A 22,571-nucleotide genomic window follows, 5' to 3' on the forward strand; every position below is an offset into this window, starting at 1 on the left:
GTGGGGGGCACAGGACAAAGGGATTCTCCCAATATCTTTTTCCTCCATTCCCCATTATTCCACCCCCCTCCCCAGCCTCATGTTGGGAAGGGGCCTCCATGCAATTATCTCAGAAGGCAGGCACCCTCAAATTGAGCACTTTGCACAATAGTGCAGGGTGGGAGTTATCTGGGGAGACAAAGCAACCTATGGTTTTATCCTCTTCCCTTTATTACAAGAAGGAACAATAAAATAGAAGTGCTTGTATGGGAAAAAAAAAAAAAGCTGTTGAGTTTCCGTAGCTTCCAGGTTCCACTATAAAGGGCCTCTGAGAGAGTAGCAATCACCCCTCCATCCCCTCTCTTACTCTTTTCTATGGGCGTGGGAGAGAGTTATCTGAATGGTGAGTTGGGGAGAAGGAACCGGGCAGGTATAGCCAGTCTGAAAATCTATAATTACTAACTGTACTATTCCATCCACTTATATTTATTATTACTAATATATTTGGATTTATTTCTTTACCTAAAGCAATAAATCACATTTTTACAAAAATCTTTCCATTTTGCTCTTTATTAGTTTTAATGATATGAATTAAAATTTTTTCTTATTGTAGTTATGCTTTGAATTTTAACTTGATTACCTACCTTTAAAAAAAGCAAAGTGTAGTTGATATTTTTAACTCCAAGGAATCTTTAATTTCAATAACTCCCTTCCAGGCTTATATGTTATTGTGGTGCAACCACTTTGTTCAATCTCAGTATTTTTTTAACCCCACAAATCAAACATATTATTACTGCTTCATAAAAAGCAATGTTTGTTTACAAGTACTTACATCTCAGATTTTCTTCTTTTTTCTTTCTTTTTAAGATTTTATTTATTTACTTCTAGAGTGAGGGAAAGAGAGAAAAAGAGGGAGGGAAACATTGATGTGTGAGAGAAACAGCAATCGTTTGTGTGGTTGCCTCTTGCATGACCCCAGCTGGGGACCTGGCCAGCAACCCAGGCATGTGCCCTGACTGGGAATTAAACCGGAGACCTTCTGGTTTGCAGGCCAGCACTCAATCCACTGACCCACACCAGCCAGGGCTCAGGTTTTCTTTCTAGGATCATTTTCATTCTTCGTGAAGCATACCTTTGGAAATTCCTTTAGTGAGAAGTAAATTTCTTTTAGTTTATCTCTTTTGGAATGTATTGAAATTCCTAAATCTGTGGATTCTTTCATTAGTTATGAAAAATTCTTAGCCACTTTACTTTGAATATTGCCTCTTCTTCTTTTTGTTACCTCTTTTTAGAACTCTGGACAGATGGCAACTTCTCACTTGGCTAACACATAACTTACCTAGCCTTTCATAATCTCTCTTTTATTCCTGGGCTGCATTCTTTGCAATTTCTCCAGATTTATCTCCCAGTTCAATACTTAAACTTTGCCCATTATGCAGCTTAAATTCTCTGTTTTTTCTCAATATTTTATTATGATAGTTTTAAAATACAGATAAGTTGAAATACTTTCACACTAAAATCCTGTACACCCACCACCTATGTTCTACAATTACATTTTGTTCCATGTGCTTTAAACATATTTGGCTATCTGTCTATCCCTCAACGCATCCATCAATTCAACTTTTTGTTGTACATATCAAAGTAAGTTACAACATCAATACACTTACCCCCACTTCTCCCATTTAGTTTTTCTCTTTGATTCTTATATTTTCCATTTCTAGAAGGTTCATTTGTTCCTTTTTCGTATCTATCTGGTCGTTTCTAATGTATACTTGCTCATTACTCATCTTTCCAATTTCTTCTTTTTTTAAAGTATATTTTATTGATTATGCTATTACAGTTGTCTCAATTTCTTTTCCCTTTGCTCCCCTTTGCCCAGTACGCCACTTCCCTACAACAATCCAACCCCTCCCTTAGTTCATGTCCATGTGTCATGCATATAAGTTCTTTGGCTTCACCCTTTCATATATTATTCTTAACTTTCCCCTATTTTGTACCTATGCATTATGCTTCTTAACCCCTGCACCATTTCCCCATTTCTCCCCCTTCCCCCTCCCAGCTGATAACCCTCCAGATGGTCACCTATTCCTATTCTAGTGGTTTGCTTAGTTTGCTTCTGTTTTTATTTTTTTTAGGTTCTGTTTTTGATAGTTGTGTGTGTGTTGTCATTTTAGTGTTCATAGTTTTGATCCCCTTTTTCTTAAATAAGTCCCTTTAACATTTCATATAATAAAGGCTTGGTGATGATGAACTCCTTTAGCTTTACCTTGTCTGGGTAGCACTATTTGCCCTTCCATTCTAAATGATACCTTTGCTGGATAGAGTAATCTTGGTTGTACGTCCTTGCTTTTCATCACTTTGAATACTTCTTGCCAGCCCCTTCTTGCCTGCAAAGTTTCTTTTGAGAAATCAGCTGACAGTCTAATGCAAACCCTTTTGAAGGTAACTCTCTGCTTTTCTCTTCCTGCTTTTGAGATTCTCTATCTTTAACCTTTGGCATTTTAATTATGATGTCTCTTGGTGTGGTCCTCTTTGGGTCTAGCTTCTTGGGATTCTCTGTGTTTCCTGGACTTGTATGTCTATTTCCTTCACCAAATTTGGGAAGTTTTCCTTCATTATTTTTTCACATAAGTTTTCAACTTCTTGCTCTTCCTCTTCTCCTTCTGGCAACCCTATGATTTGGATGTTGGCACGTTTAAAGTTGTCCCAGAGCTTCCTAAGCCTTTCTTTATTTTTTTTCAGTTCTTTTTTCCTCATTCTGTACTGGTTGACTGTTTATTTCTTCCTTATGTTCCAAATGATTGATATGAACCCCGGTTTCCTTCCATTCACCACTGGTTTCATGTGAATTTTCCTTTGTTTCACTTAGCATAGCCTTCATTTCTTCTCTTATGCGTTTGTTGTACTCAAGCGTATCTGTCAAGTCTGTGAGCATCTTTGTCACCAGTGTTTTGAACTCTGTATCTGTTAGGTTAGCTATCTCCTCATTGCTTAATTCTCCCACTGGAACCTTGATCTGTTCCCTTTTTTGGGCTATACTTCTCTGTCACTTCACCTAGACAGGCTCCTTTGTTTTTTGCCTCTGTCATAGGTAGAGCTGTTGCACCTGTTACACCATAAGGGGCGGAGCCTTTGGTATTCATCAGTGCCGAGGCAACCCATTTCACCACATTGTGGCGCTGTATGTGGGAGAGGGGTCTGAGAGAGAACAATGCCATTTGCTTAGCACTGACCCCATTTCCAGGCACTTCTCCCACTTCCGTATGGGACTGGTGCCTCTCTAGCTGTTGCCCTGGCCGTCGTTCCCAGAGTGGGTGAGTCTGTGGAAATTCTAGGACCATGGGGGCCCTTTGAAAAAGTGGACTCTACTGAGAGACCAGCGATTTCTTCCTCTCCCCAACCCCCACTGGTTTGCACAGTCAGAAGCAATGAGGCTTTATTTTCCCCTGTGTTGAAACCATGAGCTGTCTGGTCTGGTCTGATGCTGGGAGTGCTCCCCAGGTGTCCCTCCCTACTTTAAAAAATGTGTGACTGTGCTTTCCGCCAGCCTGCTGCTGCCGCCACCACACCGCGTCCTCTCCACCCCAGCTCCACCCCTCCTACCTGTTTGGATGAGTATTTCTTCTTTATATCTTTGTTTGTTGGACTTCCATGCAGCTCAATTTTCTGGAACTTTTGTTTTTTTCTAGTTTTGAAGTAGTTTTGTTCCTTCTTAGTGTGTCTATCTATGCCTCCATCTTGGCCGGACTTCATTTGTTTATTTTTAAAGAGAGGGGAAAGAAAGGAGAAAGAGGAGAGAAACATTGATTGGTTGCCTTCCATACGTGCCCTGACTGGGGACAGAATCTGCAACTATGTACCCTGACAGGAATCAAATTTGGGACATTTTGCTTTGTGAGACGATGCCCAACCAACAGAGCCACACACCAGTCAGGGTGATCTGGTCTTCTCTAAACCCAAATCTTCAGCCGATGGTTTTCTGGAGCATGCAAAGAGTCAAAATTGAACAAGGATCCCTTAAAAAAAAAGCTAGTAGCCACAAAATGTCAATGGAAGCTTTTTCTTTCTTTTTAAAAAATAGTTCTGCACAAAGATAATGTGGAAACTATTATTGTTACTGTTTGCCTCATCTAGGTGTGTATTCTTCTAGATTGAAGACTTACCATTCCTGAGTTCTGGGGTAAGGGAACTCTACATGCCCACAGACCCAATGCTAGTGCCAGGTGCCCCAGGGCAGAGGCTGTGGGTCTTTATGCAGCAGCTGCAGCGTTTAGTTCCTTCCTTCCTTCCATGGACTTCTGTGCTGGTTTGTTCCTGGCATCAAAGGAACTTCACCTGAATTTTTCAAATGCATCGATTTATTTAAATGATTAATTTTAATATTTTGGCTGGCTTTTTAAGATACTTTGTAGACCCTCCAGTTAGCCTTATTGCTAGAAACCTGTGGTTTTTGTTCATCAAACAATCTTTAGATTTTATAAACCTAGAGTTGCTTCAGGTGTTGTTAAATATGGAGATCTAAACCAAGCAGACCTTATCTGATTATAAATGTGTGTAAAACAGAAGAAGCAGAATTCCTTCCAGAATTAAATCTTACATTAAGAAGATATCATCTTCTAGGTATGCCCCATGATAAAAAGGTAAATCATTTAAAGTGGCCACATTAAAAAAAACAAACGAACAAAAAAATGCAGCTGGAATGACCAGCTTCATCAGTTCAGTGCACACATTCATCGGGCCCCTTTAATATTCATGGTCATCCACCTTATTGGAGAGAGAACTGGAGACCCTGACTGGGCCAGTAGTGATGCCCATTTGCGTTATCACAGAGCCCACTCCCTGCCTGGGGTTCTCCGGGTACAGGCTCTTAATTTCATATTCCAACACTCTGCTGGAGGACCTCAAACTCACCCACAAGGCCTGGATGGCTGGGTCAGGAGGAGTGTCCAGCCTCCCCTACAGGACAATGCTTCTGGTTACATTGCCACCCTGATAATCTAGCCTGCATTTGGGTTCTGATTCCCTTTTCCTCATAATAAGAACTGCATGGGGACACTTAAGATCTTTTTATGATGAAGGATTTCAGATAGGCCTGACTTGATATAGCTGAAATATTCTAACATTATACCTCAAGAAAGAAGGAATGTATGCATAAGGGTCTCAATATCCTAGAGGAATAAGGATCTCTATGCAAAAATTCCTTCCCCACTGGCATCAGAGCAAGGAATATTGGGAGGGGTAACCTTTGCCAAGTCATTAACAAATGGCCATGCTATATCCTTATCCTAGGGCAATTAAGTGTTTAATTAAAAAAAGGTCTACTTAAATGACTTGTTCCAGGAAAAAAAATAACAACACAAAAAAACCCCTAAGATGAGGTAGGTACCATATGAGCTCTACTAGATATCTCATATCAGTAAAATACTACCAAACTGAATCCAGCAACATATGAAAAGGATTATATACCATGACCATGTGGGATTTGTTCTAGGAGTTCCAGGTTGGTTTAAGATACAAAAATCAATTAAGGTAGAATTAGTAGGATTTGATTAATCCAATACATGCAAATAAAGCATTTGACAAAATATGATGTCCTTCTATGATAAAAAATGATCAACAAAATAAGAATAGAAAAAAAACTTCCTTAATTTTATAAACAGCATTTATTAAAAAAAAAAACTTATAGTTATCATACTTAGTGGTTAAAAACTGCATGTTTTCCTGCCTAATATCAGGAACAAGACAAGGATATGGGTTATCACCACATCTTCTTAACATTGTCCTGGAGGTTCTAGCCAGGGCAATTAAACAAGAAAGAAAGAAAAGTTACCCAGACTGGAAAAGAAGAACTAAAACAGATGACATGATCTTGTATATATCAAAAAACTCTAAGGAATTAATTAAAAACAAAAGAGCTAATAAATGAATTCAGTAAGTTTGCAGGATACAAGATCAATATGCAAAAATCAATTGCATTTTTATACATTAACAATGAACATTACAAAAATAAAATTAAGAAAAACAATTCTATTTACAATACCATCAAAAAGAATAAAATATTCAGGTAGAAATTTAATAAAAGAGGTGCAAGATGTATGCTGAAAACTACAAAGCATTGCTGAGGGAGTGGGGAGGGGGAGAAGGAGGGAAAGAAGGGAAAGGGTTTAGTCAAGAAACTAGTATGAATGACCCATGGACATGGACAACAGGGTACGGATTGACTGTGGGAGAGGGGATGGGGTGGGTGGGCTTGGGGAGAGCAATGGGGGAAAATGGGACAACTGTAATGGAACAACAATAAATTAAAAAAACATTGTTGAAAGATCTCAATAAATGAAAAGACCTACCCTGTTGATGGATGTAAATACTTAATATTAAGCTGAAAATGTTAACCAAATTGCTCTACAGATTCAACTCAATCCCAAGCAAAATTCCATCTGAATTCTTTACAGAAATTGGCAAAACCATTCTAAAATTCACATGGAAATCAAGAGACCCAGAAGAGCCAAAACAATCTTCAAAAAGAAGAACAAAGTTTCAGGACTCACAATTTTCAACCTCAAAACTTATTTCAAAGCCTCAGTAATCAAGATGATATGGTACTGATATACAGGTAGGCAAATAAATCCATTGAATAGAATTGAGAGTCCAGAAATAAACCTTTACTTTTATGGTCAATTGAATTTGGATGAGGTGCCAAAACAACTTAATGGGAAAAAAATTGCCTTATCAACAAATGGTGCTGAAAAGACTGGATATTCACATGTAAAGGAATAAAGCTGTATCCTATTTTAACTATACAGAAATAATAACTGAAAATGAATAAGAGACCTAAATGCAAGAGCTAATACTATAAAATTCTTAGAATGAAGTATAAATCTTCATGACCTTGGGTTCAGCAATGCTTTCTTAGATCAAAGGCACAAGCAAAAATAAATTGATAAATAGGACTACATGAATATTAAAAACTTTTGTGCAGCAAATGAGATCATCAAGAAAGTGGAAAGAGGCTCTGGCTCAGCTGTTTGGGCATTGTCCCATAAACCAAAAGGTCATGGGTTCTATTCATGGTCAGAGCACATGCCTGGGTAGCAGGGGGTGGGAATGGGAGAGTGGGTGGGAAAATAGGGGAGTGGAGATGGAGGGGAGTGAGGGGCTTCGGTCCTCCCTTGGGGCACATATGAGAAACAGATTGATGTTTCTTTCTCTCCCTCTCTCCCTCCCTTCCCCTCTCTTTAAAACCAATAAGCACGTTCTCAGATGAGGATTAAAAAAAATGAAAAAACTACTTGAAATCCACTAAAGAAGATCTTAAATGTTCTTACTACACACCAAAAAAGATAACTACGTGACATGATGAGTGTGTTCATTAACCTTATTGTGGCAATCATTTCACAATATATACATATATCAAATCATCACATTATACACCTTAAACTTATTCAGTATTGTAAATTTATATCTTATATTATATTTATAAGAATGGAATCAGTCAGAAGGCCATTAAGACATGGCGACCAGGAAAAAAGAAGTTTATTGGGAGAATCAGCAAGCAGGGAGGGAGACCTACTGTGGGTGGTTAGGACTCCAAGCTTCTAGGAGAGAGAGGGGTTGCTTTATAGGGGGAAGAAAAACAGGATTTTTGAGCTTAGCTGGCCGTTTGGTTATCTTGCAGCTGTGGGTGTGACGCGCTGATCAAAGCAGAATGTGGTTTTAGTTTATTTTCAGTTTGAAGCACCCCGTTATCTCCCAGGCAGCTGCAGGCGGGGATGGGGGGAGTAGAGGGGGACCATGGGAACCTGAGATGTCAATATTATAATATATAGACATATCTTAAGATGGAGAAAAGAGATATAAACTTATAAGGTAGAGAAAATGAAATGAAAAGACAACCCATGCAATGGGAGAAAAATATTTGAAAATCATTTCTCTGATAATGGACTTGTATCCAGGAAACATAAAAAACATTTTTTAAAAAGTGTTATTGATTTGAGAGAGAGAGAGAGACGAAGGGGGAGAGAGAGAGAGAGAGATGAAGGGGGAGAAAGAGAGAAACATTGACCTGTCGCTCCATTTACCTATGCATTCATTGGTTGATTCTTTTATGTGCCCTGACCAGGATCCAACCCAAAACCTTAGGGTATTGGGACAGGGCTATAACCAACTGAGGTGGCCTGCCATGGATACATAAAAAAACTCTTATAACACAAGGATAAAAAAACAAACAACCCAATATAAAAATGTGCAAAAGATTTGAATAGACATTTCTCTAAAAGAGATAGGGGAATAGCACTTAAGCATATGAAAAGTTACTCAACATCATTACTCATTAGGGAAATCAAATCCACAACACTATTTTCTTTTATATCCAAAAAGATGGCTATAGTAAAAAGATGGACAATAACAAGTTTTGGTGAGCATATGGAGAAACTGAAAACCTCATAGATTGCTGGCGGGAATACAAAATAGTACAGACACTTTAAAAAAACAATTTGACAGTTCCTCAAAAACTTAAACATAAAGTTACAATGTGACTCCATAACTTCACTCATCGGTATATACCAAAGAGAAATGAAAACATATGTACACATAAAAACTTGTACACAAATGTTCATAGAAGCATTATTCATAATAGTGAAAAAATAGAAACAACTCAAATGTCCATCATCAGCTGATGAATGGACAAGTAAAATGTGGTTTATCCATATAATGGAGTATTAGCCATAAAAAAGAATTAAAGTACTGATACAAATGAATCCTGAAACTGTTATGCTATGTGAAAGAAACCTGCCACAAAAGAACACATGATTCCATTTATATGAAATGTCAAGAACAGGAAAGTCTACAGAGACAGAAAGTAGATCTGTAGTTGTTTAGGGATGCTGGTAAGGTGGAGGTGGGCACAGAAAAGAGATGGGAAGTCATTGCTAATGGCTATCATTTTTTGGGGGGGTGGGAAGGGGCAATGAGAACATTCTAAACTTATATTGTAGTGATAGTTTTACAACTCTGTTGTTACAGTATAAACTACTGCATACTTTAAATAGGCAAATTTCATAGTAGTGAAGTATTTTTAAAAATGTCAGTGTTATGAAGAACTAATAAAGGTTGAGGGAATTTACCACATTAGAGATTAAGGGGACATGCAATGTGTGATCCTGGATAAGATACTGGACTAAAGGAAAAAAGGTGTCTTAAAGAACATATTTGGGACAATTAACAAAATTAGAATATGGATTGTACATTAAAATATTCTATCGATGTTAATTTTCCTGAACTTTATAACTGTAATATAGTAAGATAATATCTTTGTTATAAGAGAAAACCCTGAAGTAAGAGACATGATGTATGCAATCTACCACAGAGAGATTAGAAATCAACATGAAAAGAATATATATAAAGGAAAGCAAGAAAATGATTATGATAAAGCTCAGAAGGAAGGGATGCGATCAGGGAAGGACAAGGGAGCCTTTCAGGGCAAAAAGGAGGAAGGCGAATGATATTCTATTCCTTACCCTGGGTGACAGAACCTAAGTATTTATTATATATTATCATTGTCCTTGAAAATGAACATATCTTTTCATACACTTAAAAATAATTTTAAAGGAATAAATCTAAAGTCCGACACTACAATAAAAAACAAAACAAAGCAAACAAAAAACCAAGCCAGAATAATCAACCAGATATTTCCTATGGTTTGCTTCTTTTGATCGATATTAGGTTTTTGATGGATTTTCCCTATTAAAGACGTCTTGTTAAAGTCTCTCTACTGAATTAAAAGAATAGGTGTTAATTCTGGATAGTGAGTAGTAGATGTTTGTTAAATCCTCTTAAGTTCTGGGTTTTTTCCTATAATTTACAATAAATTAAAAAGTGCAGGCCTAATTCTTCCTAATAAAAATTTTTCCACATTCATGGATGAGGGTGATTTGTCAAAGAATGCCAGGCTGACAGTCACGTTTTTGGAGGGTTTACACCTGACCACTTTTGTGACCTTGAGCCACATCATGGGTCAGTTACTGGCTTTGTAATCATTGGCCCTCTACTTAAACATGCCTTTTACTTTTTAAAAATTTTCTCTCTTTAAAGTAGGAAATAGAATTTATCCCATCATTTTGTTAGGATATAATGTTCTTCTAGGGAAGTTACTGATATTAAAAATTACTATGAAAAGAATGTTATATGCCCTAGAATTAAAGAGCCTACCAATTTAAAGATGTAGGAAAAGAAATTTCCAGTCCGAATGAAACTGCATCTGCAGATGCATGTGGATTTGAGGAAGCACAGCATAGCTGAGCTGTTGAGGTAATTCAGGAAGGCAGAGAATGGTGAAGTCAAGAAAATGAGGTTAGCAGGTACTCTTTGTAGGTTTCTTCCACAGGCGATATGGAGCCAAGGAAGGTTGCCATAGGAGAGTGACAGAGAACAGCTCAAGTTTCAGTACAATTTACAGTTTGGAGAGAAGCTCTCATAATCGCCTTCTCTCCATCATTCTCTCCTCTTCTGGAGGATAACTTATTGCATGAGTGCTTGGTCGTTTCAGCATATGTCCACAAATTTTTAATACTCCTCTCTCCAGGAGGTGGAGCTTCATCTTCCCCTTGAGTATAGGCTTGACTTGGTGACTGGCTTCTAACAATAAAGTACAGAACAAAACAATAGCAATTTTACAGTAGAGAAATCACCTTAACTAAGCCATTAAGGTTGCCAGCACCAGAAATATATCATATGAATATCATGTAGCCCCTGATATGATACAACGGGAAAGGCACATCATCTCTATGGGATTCTTCCCTTACGAAGAGTGAAGAGTATATAGGAACTTTCTGTAATACTTTTGCAATTCTTCTGTAAATGGAAAATTATTTCAAAATAAAGTAAAAACAGCTTCAAAGTAAGAAGTAAAAAATTAAAAAGAGGTTATACATTTGCTTCCAAAAGATCCCCACTAAAAAGATATTTAAAGAATATATTTCAAGCAAAGTGAAATGATCCTACAAGAAGGTCTGAGATTCAAGAAGTAACGATGAGCAAAGAAATTGCAAGTATTTGAGTAATTCTCATCAAACATCAACTACATAAACAATAATGTTTTGAGGGCTTAGAAATGAGAGACAATATATATAGAAACAAGACCAAGTATATCAAGAGGGGGAATATCACAATTTAAATGTTCTAGGATTATTGCACCATTCAAGAAGATGATAAAGATACTTATTAACCTTAGATTCTGACAAGTATGTATATTAAAACTTGGCATTGCCACTAAAAGAAGGATATTTATTATACAAATCAATTAAAGCTTTTTAAAAATCTTTTAAAAATCCAAAATAAGGCAAGAATGTAGCTGCAAATAAACATAGAAAAGACAGTATAGAAACCACAAAATAAAACAGTAGAAATACATACAAATAAAAATAAACTGAGTAAATGCTCTACTTAATGGAAAAAATATTAAACTATACTTTTAAAAATCAAGATACAAGGTAGCTTACAAGAGACATTTGTAAGACATAAAGATACAGAAAGTTGAAAGTAAAAGAGTAGGAGAAAAGAGAGCAGACAGATACTAACCAAAAGAAAGTTAATACCAGACCAAGAGTAAGCTTCATATATCACAATATAACAATACAAAATTTAAATTTCCTAGAATGATATCACAATACTCAATGTGTATGTACCTAATAGCATCACCTCGAAACACATTTGTGTTTTTAAACTTGGAAGGAATTTCAGGAAAAATAGATAAATCCATCATTGTAGGAGAAGGTTTTATATTACTCTTGATAATGAATAAATCAAGCAGGAGAAAATCATCAGAAGGAAAAGGAAGATTTGAACAATACAATTAAGAAACTTGCTCCAATAGCCATATATAAAGTACTATTTTCCTATATCGTTTTTTTTCAAGCACAGTGAAACATTTGTGGAATTAATCACACATGCTAGGCTGGAAAACAATTCTCAACAAACTTTTAAAAAATAATTTATGTATTCGTTTGTTTGTTTATTTATTTTTATAGAGAGGGGAAAGGAGAAAGAGAGGAAGAGAAATCATCACTGTGTGGTTGCCTCTCACTTGCGCCCCCAACTGGGGACCTGACATGCAACCTAGTCATGTGCCCAGACTGGGAATCAGTCAACAAATATTTAAGGATCAATATACAGTATTCCCTCACTTATCACGGATATTACGTTCTAGACCCCCCCGTGAAGTAGGAACTTTACATTTATTCTACACTCGTAAAGCTATGTAACTTTAACAACATATATACACAGTACCACAAAATCCTGTGATATAGTGAAAAATCCGCGATAATTAAATATAATATTTTTAAAAATCTCACGATACAGTGAGGTTGCGATAAGTGAACTGCGATATAGAGAGGGACTACTGTAATGCAAATTATGTTCTTTAACTATAAATAATTGTTACGAATAAATATTAAAAAGATAACCAGACAAATTTCTAATATTTGGAAATTAACAAATGCAGTTCTAAATAACTCAAAAAATATTTAGAATTTGAAAATAATGAAATGCCACATACCAAAACTTTAGTGTTACATTCTTACACCAGAAGTAAATGTGCTAAGTACTTGCTCAAGAAGTTATATAAAGAAGAAGAGAATAAATCTAAAGAAAACAGAAGAAATATTAATGATAAAGATGAAAATTAAGAAAATAAAAAATATGGATGAAAAAAGCCAGAAGTTGTTCCTTGGAAAGGAGGTATAGCACTGATAAACTTCAGCCATAAGGTGAAGGCCCTGGCTGGGTTGCTCAGTTGGTTAGAGCATCATCCCGATACACCAAGGTTGCAGGTTCAATCCCTGGTCAAGGCATGTACAAGAAACAACAAATGAAAGCATAAGTAAGTGGAACAACAAATCAACCCCCCCATAAAAAAGTGAGAAGGCAAAAATAAACAATATTAAGAACAGTAAAGAAAACAAAATTACAGATACAACAAAAATTACATGGATTATAAAAGGATGTTACTGTACAACTTCCTGACAATGAAACAAAGGTCTTAGAAAAATAAGTTATCAAAACTGAGTAAAGATGAGAGAACACTAAAATAATTTACAATCATTAGGAAACTGAATCAGTATGCAAATATTTTCCCACAAAGAAAACACTAGGTCTGGCCCTGGTTAGTTAAGAGTGTTGTCTCAATATGCTGAAGTTGTAGATTTGATCCCTGGTCAGGGCACATACAAGTATCAACCAGTGAATACATGAATGGGTGGAGCAACAAATAGATTATTCTCTCTCAAATCAATACATAAAATAAATACTAGATCTGGATGGTTTTGATGAATTTTTCCAAATGCTTGAAGAGCAAATAATTCTATCTCATAGAACTAGAGACTTAAAAAAGAAGAAACCGTCCTTTCTCATTTTACAAGGCCTGCATAACGTTGATATCAAAACAAGTAAAAATATTTCCCAACGGGAAAATTATAGATCAGATTCACTCATAGACACGACCATGCAAATCCAAAACAAATTATTGATGCATGTAATCCTGCTATTTATTTTTTAAAAGCTAATATATCACACTAAGTTGGGTTTCTCCCAGGAATGCAAATTTGATTTAATATTAGAAAAACAATCATTGCCACTCATTACCATCAGAGATTAAAGGAGAAAATCAACAATCATGTCATTAGTTACAGGAAAAACATTTGACAAAATTTAACAGCTGGTAATGTAAAAAACTCTTAGCAATGTGGAAATAGAAGGGAAAGTCTTCATCCTCATAAAAAGCATTCTCAAAAACTACAGCAAATATCCTCTATTTGAAAGCATTACTTTTCTTAAGATTAGAAGACAAGGGTACCAACTATCATGACACAAATGATAAAGAAAGGATTGATATATTTATGTAAATTAATAATAGAAACTTCTGTTCACCAAAAGACACCATTAAGAAAAGTGAAATGACAGGGTAAAAACAAGGGGAAATAATATGCAACATGTATAACTGACATGTATCAGGACCCAGAATATATAAAGAACAAAGATACTAGCAATGCAATAGAAATATAGGCAAAAGACTAGAATACTTCACAGAAAACTCAAATAGTCAATAAACACGAAAAAAGGTTAATCTCACTAGTAATCAGGGAAATATAAATTAAAATACTACAATGAAAATACGAATAAGAGTTAATGTTATGGTGTGCTTACCATATAACACAGGCTGTTTTAGTGCTATAATTAGAATACCTTAACATTTTTTCACAACAATCCTTTGTGATAGTATGGTAGGCATTGGTACTATTAACTTATATGTCCTGCATGAGGAAACTGACGAAGTCTTTAAGTCAGGCAGTGTAACTTCTTAAACTTTGTTCTTTTTCACATTTTTATGACATTTCTACATCTTTTGCATTTTTGTAAGAATTTTAGAATCTGCTTGTAAGTTTCTAGAAATGAATTCTGCTGGGGTTATGACTGCAATTGCATTGAATCTATAAATCTATTTGGGAATAATTGACATCTTAACAAAACAGTAAGGGATATAAAAAGTAAGTGAACAAAAGGAAGTACATAAATAGTAAGATGCAGGCATAAATCCAAATGCAGCAGTAATTATATTAAATGTAAATGAACTAAAATTTTTTCCTGTTGAAACAAGGTAAGAGCAACCTTCCAATTTTAGGCTTAGCTAGACTGCATAAAATATAGTTACTAACTACAACGGAAAAGGCAAGGATTCCTAGAGCAAACTCTGGAAGAGGAAGTAACTTTTAGCTGCCAGCCCTGCAAGGCTGAATTCTGAGTAAAGTTTGATGCAATAAAAGCTGTCCTTTCAGTGCTGTGGATTGTTTTTTAACATGCAAAAGATGGACTTTAATCTGTTTTTGTTGCAGGCCTTTTATTTTGAGAAGTCCTCCAGGAGGTGTCCTTAAGTAATGCAAATGTAAAGCAAAGACTCTCTATGGAAGCTATTTGAAAGCTAAACTCTGTTTTGTTGTTGCAAATTGTTTTAAATTTTTGCTCCTGTGTGCTTAAACTCCAGTTTGGTCTTTTCGCAGGAATGGTTGTGGCTAGTTTTCTTCCAAATTTTCCAAAGGCAAACAGCTCATCTTTATACCTACAGGGGTGAGCAAAAGTAGGTTTACAATTGTAATACAAATAAATAATACAATAATTAATAAATAGTAATACAAGAATAAACTGTTTTACGTACTCACAACTGTAAACCTACTTTTGCCAATTCCTGTATTATTTTTCTTCTGAAGACCACACACTAGCCTCACATGAAAAACTCATTTTCTCCATATTAATATGACTATATCTGTCCTCTTTGGAAAATAAAAACCTTGTTTTATTCTTCTAAAATAGAATCCCCCCCAACACCCCTCCCAGGTATTTCCATTACAAATAGCTCCCATTTTACCTGAGAATGTATCTGTCTGATTGATCTAAAATGGAAACTATCCTTTCTTAATAGATTATCTTGTATCTCTAAATTTCTCTCCTAATTTGGGGATGGGGCTTGGAAGTAGGTGATGGGAGAGTGGGTGATTCAGTAAATCTCATCACACTACACATATTAACAGTGTCAATGCTAGGATAATGAGTTGGTTGGACCATAATCTGACTATAAGTTTTTGTTAATATTGAATGGCCTAGACTGTCTAAGGAGTAGAGTGGAGAAAATCTACAGAGATAGAAAAGTATAGGTTGTGGTATAAACAAGGCAGGGCTTGAGTTGGAGGTAGAAATTCCATCTCTCTTAATGGCTTAAAATTATTCATTTACAAGCAGTGTTTCTCTCTCTCTCTTCCTTCCTTCCTTCCTTCCTTCCTTCCTTCCTTCCTTCCTTCCTTCCTTTCTTTTTCTTTTGAGTCTCTACTGCTTGTACAACAGTGCCATGGAGATGCAAAGAGATACCCTAGAAGAACATATATGTGAGATTATATTGATAAAATGTATTACGAGGGCCACACATCAAGTGCCCCCCCCCCAAAAAAATACAAGAAAATGGTCAATACAACGAAACCTGAGAAAGTTAACATCTAAGTGAAGGGAGTGAGAGGGTGGTCTTTAAAAGGTAAAGCTGGGATAAAATGAGGTGTTAGGGAGATATGCATGGAGTAGCTAAAGTGTATTAGCAGGGAAACACGCAAAATTAGTGAGCATTTAGCTTGTCTTTTTGTCATTTATAACTTTTCCCGTGAATGTAGTAAAAAGTATGACTCAAATCGCTGCCTCAAGGAATTTAAACTAGATGACAGACAAGACAAAGAAACACAAATGCAGCCAGTAGAGGACAGACAGGCCATGAAAAGGTGCCAGTTCGTGTGGTTGAGCCATAATTTCGGACAAGAGCAATTCTGCATAAGGCACGAGTAGAAAACAGGCTTTGGAGTAAGACAGGTCTAGGTTCCAAACTCAGATGTGTCACAAAATAGCTGTGTGACCTTGTGCAAGTCTTACCACCCTAGTCTATGCTGTGTGCTATAAAAATGACTCTTACAAGGTCCAACAAGTCTCTCATTTGTGGGGAGGACGAAATCGTGCTGATTCGACAAAGAGGTTGACACGGGTATCTAAGTTCCTACCCCCTCTCCCCTCCTCATCGCCGCCTCTTCTCTTACAGTAGGAGGGAATGATTTGAGTAGAAAGGGACGGATGAAGGGAAGCAACTTCCTCCCAGCCCTCGCCCCCTCCCCGCCTCCCCATCTCCCGACCTCATGTTCCGGGAGAGTCACTGTGGAAGTGGGGTGAGGGCACAGAAATGGGGTGGGAGCATCTGCTAACTGTAAACACAGACGCCATCAAGAGTTCAGATGCCGTCTGGCCACCGGATTTCCGTGCCCCACTGATGCTACCCCACCCGTGCGCCTGCTGTCAGTTTCCACAGCTGTGTAATGGGGATACACCATCTCCTGTCCCAAGCATCCGCCTAACCTAACCGCGTGAAAAAAGCGAGGAGTAGTTCGCTTGTAGCCCCACCTGGCCCTCCTCCCGCTTTAGCTTTGGCCTTTTGTACCGGCCCCACGTGACCCGCCCAGCCGGCTCTTCCCTCCTCCCCTACCCCGCCCTCCGGCCTTTCCCAGCTCTGGGTCTAGCTATTCCCGCTCCTCGGCAGCCCCCCTCCAGCCCCCCCTCTCCCTCCTCCCGCCCCCCCCTCCCTCCTCCTCCCCCTCACCTCCCTCCCAGGCTGTTCCCTGTCCCTCCACCAGCCAGCCGTTCCCTCGCAGCGCTTCCCCTCCCCCCGCGGCTGTTCCGTCGCCTCGCCTCCCCTCCCCCCCGACCAGAGCTCACTGTCTCCAAGATGGCGGCCGTGTCAGTTTGGGGCATTTCCGCGGTCGGATCCGGGGCCCCGGGATCCCGGCTATCTTCCTCCCCAGTAAGTAGCCAAGGGGCCACCGCTGACCGCCCCCGGCCCTCGAGCCCGAGGCTGAGCCGCTCTGGGGCCTGCTGAGCCACCTTGCGGGGTCGGCGGGCCGCTGCAGGCCCCGTCGCGGCCTGCGCTGCCTCCCGCTGCTCTGCACCAGGCCTCGGGCTGGGGCGCTGGGGAGTCGCGGCCGCCCCCTCGCGCCCGGCCGGCGCCGGGTTCCCCCCCGCCCTGCTGCCCGCGCGCAGCAAGCCCAGCGCTCCCGCCGCCGCCCGCCCGCTGGCCGGGTGCAACCTGGCGTGTCTGCGGGTGGGCGGGTGGCGAGCGGCGGCCCAGGCCGCGGAGCCTCCGGCTGGGCTGTGCCGGCGAGCCCGCTCTCCCTCGGGGGCGCGCCCACCGCCCTGGCCCCACCTGCGCCCGGCCGCTCGCTATCCCAGCCGGCCGCAGCCCCTCCTGCCCGCGCTCCCCGGCGCTCGTTCTCGGGCTCGGGCAGGGCGTGCGGACAGCCCACCGGGGCTGTGGCGGCAAGTGGGGGTGACAGGCTGGCGGGTGTTGTGGTGCGGAGGAGGCAGCACGTGTGGTGTTGTGTCTGTCGGGCTGTCAGCCGGGGTGCCGGGAGGTGAGGCGGCGGGCTGCCTGTCAACCACCGGCCGGTTTGGACAGGAGCTGCCCGACCTGTCAGGCTTCCGGGGCAGCCTGCGTGCCCCAAGCCCTTCTTGGAAGCTGCCTCTGTGGAGCTTAGGGTTTGAAGGAGCTGGGAGTGGGAGATCCGTTGCTCTGAACTCTTTGACGTGATTACATTGTTAACTTAGTCCTCGAGTTCTGTTTCTGTCTAATGGGAAGAGCGTACCGCTTGGCAAGCTGCAGGGTTGGTGCCGTTTCAAGTTTTTCAAGTTTCTCGCTCTTTTAAAAAGAGAGCGCGAAGATGTTTGGGGGTGGGGAGTGGAGACCGGGGAAGGACTGTCGGAGCGAGTTGTGCTGTCTCTCCAGCGGCTGGTGTACTTTCAGAGTTAAAAAGTTCAAGTCTGCAGGCGCTTTACTTTCGGAAGACTTGGAGACTCTTGAAAAATCCCAGCCGCAGAGACAGTGAGTAACTGTCATTCATTCTTCTACCTGCGAGCTTCATCAATTAGGACGTTCCAGCGTCTTAAACTCAGGTTGTAGCCTCTCATTTAGCTTAGCGTTAATCTCTACATAATGAACTTCCATGGAATAATAATGCTGTGATTTTTAGCCTCTTGAGACTCTCACCAAAATGAAGCATAGCTCTCTCAGGGGGCTTCTTTTTAGTTGGCTAATTTAAAAATAAATCTTGGCTCAGATGTGAATGTTTACTTCAGGCTTTTCTTGCCTATCAGAGTTAGTAGTATGATCTCTTTCCTAATATCTGTTGGTTTTTCCTTTGGATTTTAATGTCACTCTTAAGAATAATTGCTGTGGGAGCCATTCTTTTAACATTGTTTATGTTGTAAATGCTCCTTAGAGTAAGGGCAGAGGTCTAAAAAAAGACTTGTTCAATTTATTTTTGGAAGCAAAGAAGTTATTTAGATTGAGAGTGTATTGGTGATTTTTTAAAAAGATTTTATCTGCCAGCTTCTTTTGTCTGAAAGCATAATAATTGACTTTGATCCTGGAGAGGCAGTATATAAATATGTTTGTGTTTTATTCATTAATGTTCATTTCAGGACAGCAATCTGGAATCTGTATGAGATCTCTTTAGGACCACAAACAGGGAATGCATTTTTTTTTTTATACTGTACATTTGATATGTAGTGTGTGCATTTGAACATAGTGATTCTGGGTCTTTCTCATTTCTAAAGTATCTGTAGATTGGTTATGAACATTTTGACTGTTGTTACTCCTTCAGATATATTGAATATTGGTATTTTAGTTTGACTATGAGAAGCTATTGTCATGTAATTCTTAACATTTGAATAAAATTGCATTATTTAAAAATTCCTTAAGTACTTTTCACACTTGACTATTTTCAGTATTATTTTTATTACCATTTGAAACATTTAAAATAATTTATACTTCAAATATGAACTTGGTCTGTGTAAATTGCATTTGTTGCTTTAATATATGAAATTTTTTAAATTTAAAGTTAAAATTTTCTCAGTGGTTTTCTGTCTGTCTTACTGACTGTTTTTATCCATTCTGAATGTCTGGAATTTTAAAAGATGAAAGAGTCACTCTTACTTTCCTTACAGGATTCTTTCTACTAACCCAGATACTTGTTGAAGTGCTCAATAGTTTCTTGGGGACAGATGTCAAGGAAAAGTTTCAGTTCATAGACTGGTGAGCGGATATTGTGGAGTACAGAATAGCCAGCACCCTCTGGTTACGAGTAGCCTAAGGTCATTCGTAGTGCTTCTCATTTTGTGTCCTCATTATATCCGAATTATTTATATTTTTCTTTTCTTTTTTTTATCCCAATGGTTTACATACATGATTGTATTGAAATGTTGATAGAAACATGTTAAAATGACAGGTGCTTAATAAACACTTCCTATTTGATTGCTTTTAAAGACTAGGATGTTTCAGTTATAGCTTATTCACAAAATGGGCCTTGATAGAAAATTGACTTTGTTTTAATTGTTTTTCAGGCATAAGATGCACATTATTCTGCTGGAAATGAGATGTTCTTGAGTTTTTACAACTTTATGAAGAGACCTACGTGTGATGCTATTGGGAAATTTATTGGGAAGTTTGAAGACATTTTAAATAACAGGTGGTTTTGGTTTCTAAAATAAAGTGGGGAGGCATTCTATTTTGTGAAAGGAGGAAGGACTCAGGCCAGAAAACTTGTATGCTATGGTTAACTGGTTCCCAGCCTCCGAGAATGTTGTTTTCCATGGTATAAAACTTACTCAGCATCAGGATAAGGGATAACGACTCTATGGATATACGAATCCTTCACCATGGTAAAACTCGCTAACCCGCTGTATACGGAATGGATTTTGGAGGCCATCAAAAAAGTGAAGAAGCAGAAACAGCGCCCTTCGGAAGAAAGGATATGTAATGCAGTGTCTTCATCCCATGGCTTGGATCGTAAAACTGTTTTAGAACAATTGGAGTTGAGTGTCAAAGATGGGACAATTTTAAAAGTTTCAAATAAAGGTCTCAATTCCTATAAAGATCCTGATAATCCTGGGCGAATAGCACTTCCTAAACCTCGAAACCATGGAAAATTGGACAATAAACAAAATGTAGATTGGAATAAACTGATCAAGCGGGCAGTGGATGGCTTGGGAGAGGCTGGTGGCTCAACTTTGAAAAGCATTGAACGTTTTTTGAAAGGTCAGAAGGATGTTTCTGCATTATTTGGAGGCAGTGCTGCCTCTGGTTTTCACCAGCAGTTACGATTGGCTATTAAACGCGCTCTTGGCCATGGCAGGCTCCTTAAAAATGGACCTCTTTATCGGCTCAACACTAAAGCAACCAACGTGGATGGGAAAGAGAGTTGTGAGTCTCTTTCTTCTTTACCTCCAGTGTCACTCCTTCCACATGAAAAGGATAAGGTGAGAATGGTATATACATCGGTGTTCATAGAGCTGTTGATGTAGCATGCTACAAAGTTGAATTTCTAGGAAGTAATATAGAAATTACACAGGTTTTGTGTTTGGAGACTTGTGAAATGATCAGCTCTGGTTTTTTACTGTCGAGTTCTAGGTGTGAGAATTCAGTAGATGCTAATTGTTCTGATACTTTGAGATATTTGATGCCTGCGAGTCAAAGTGTGACTATTGATCTACCTAAAAGAACATGTTTAAAAAAAAAGGGCTTCTGTCGTGAGTGGCACAAGTAGAGCAGCTAAAAAAATAAAATAAAATAAAAGAACGTATTTAGTTTAGAATTAAAAATGTAGTTTACAACTTTAAAACTGTTGTATAAAAGTTCTTATAATACTGAATGTTGAAAGTTAATGAGCAGCCAAATAAATGCTGGAGACATGAATTTGAAACAAGCAAGTGACTAACAAGAACCTGTATTCTTTCTTTTTGCCATTTTGCTGCAGATTATCAGTAGATAGGAATGAGACCCATTCTCCTGTTGCATAGTAATAGCTAAGCAAATTTAGCAATTCTTATTTCTGCTGTTTGTATTTCAGCTTTCTGTTTTGTATTCTTTGCATATCATTAGTCCTAAATATTATTTATGACAGGTATAACTGCATGGGTTAGGAACACAGTATCCTATATTGGTAAAGGTCTGGGGACTTGGGACTTTTGTTGCACAGATGATATACCTTCCTCTGCTTTGTTTTATGCTGTTATTTTGTGCAGTTGAAAGTGTGCCTTCTTTTTAAAATAAATTTTGTCCCTTATGCAGATATTTGGGAATGAGGAGAGTTTTATTAATAGTTATTTTTTTTATTGACCTAGTATCCTAGCTGTATATTTATTTTAGTTGCTCTGATGAGTAGTTCTGTGGAAAGTGTACACCTTGTATACAGTAGTAAAATAATCTTTATTTTGCTTAAGATCATGGAGTCTTCTTCTAGGATGAGAAGATTGTAAAGTTAACATTGAATATAATTAAAAATATTTGAGATTTGATCTAAATTTACTGCCATTAATAACCCACCTATAGATTTTTGTTTACATAACAATTGAAAACAGTATTTTTCTTTTAGGTTTTTAGAGGTCTATTTTGGGGTTAAATTTTCTCTGTGAGCTTTGAAATAAAACATCACCTTACTGTTATTACCGTTAAAATGAATGTGATAGAGAATTACATTCATCAGATGGCTCTTTGTCATTTAAGCATTTAAGAGTGTGTTATTGAATATTCAAGGTGGACAAGTATAACTAAAATGCTTTAAAAAAATTTTTTTTATTTACTTGTTGTTTTTCTATTACAGTTATCCCACTTTTTCCCCCATTGCTCCACCCTACCCAGATCACCCCTTCTACAGTCAGTCCCCACCTCTATAACTAAGATGCTTTATTGTTCAGTGCTGTAAGAACTCTTTATTTGTGAGAACTGTTTCTTAATCACACATAGCTGAAGTGAAGTGAAATATAACAGTTCCTATAACTGTTTTATAGGTTAAATGCATGGAGATGGAATAATTTATAGTTTAGAATGAGTTCAGTGTCCTATCTGTGGACTGAGTATTATAAATTCTTGTTAACACCTGGGTGCTTGCTTGTATTATAATTTCCTTCCTTGAGTTAGATATTTTAATTAGTTTAAAATGTATTAGCCATGCATGAAGTGTCAGTTGTGC

The 22,571-nt window shown here is 38.3% G+C and overlaps 1 protein-coding gene across 3 annotated transcripts in view; it reads left to right on the top strand.

Annotated features, from left to right (window-relative positions):
* The first annotated feature begins 17,269 nt into the window (after nucleotides 1-17,269).
* The window catches only part of KAT6A (lysine acetyltransferase 6A), a 112,469-nt gene continuing 107,167 nt past the window's right edge, over nucleotides 17,270-22,571 (top strand). The window contains exons 1-4 of one of the 3 annotated variants that reach the window (XM_090258846.1): nucleotides 17,270-17,350; nucleotides 18,329-18,424; nucleotides 19,549-19,636; nucleotides 19,945-20,859. In XM_090258846.1, the coding sequence (XP_090114972.1) occupies nucleotides 20,260-20,859 (600 nt within the window). In that variant the 5' untranslated portion in view covers nucleotides 17,270-17,350; nucleotides 18,329-18,424; nucleotides 19,549-19,636; nucleotides 19,945-20,259. The remainder of the gene's footprint in view (nucleotides 17,351-18,328; nucleotides 18,425-19,548; nucleotides 19,637-19,944; nucleotides 20,860-22,571) is intronic. The other 2 variants (XM_090258848.1, XM_090258847.1) reach the window with 2 other exon arrangements.

The sequence above is a fragment of the Furipterus horrens genome, unplaced genomic scaffold (genome assembly GCF_987537825.1).
Source record: "Furipterus horrens unplaced genomic scaffold, mFurHor1.1.pri manual_scaffold_12, whole genome shotgun sequence".
In the NCBI taxonomy this organism is placed as follows: domain Eukaryota; kingdom Metazoa; phylum Chordata; class Mammalia; order Chiroptera; family Furipteridae; genus Furipterus; species Furipterus horrens.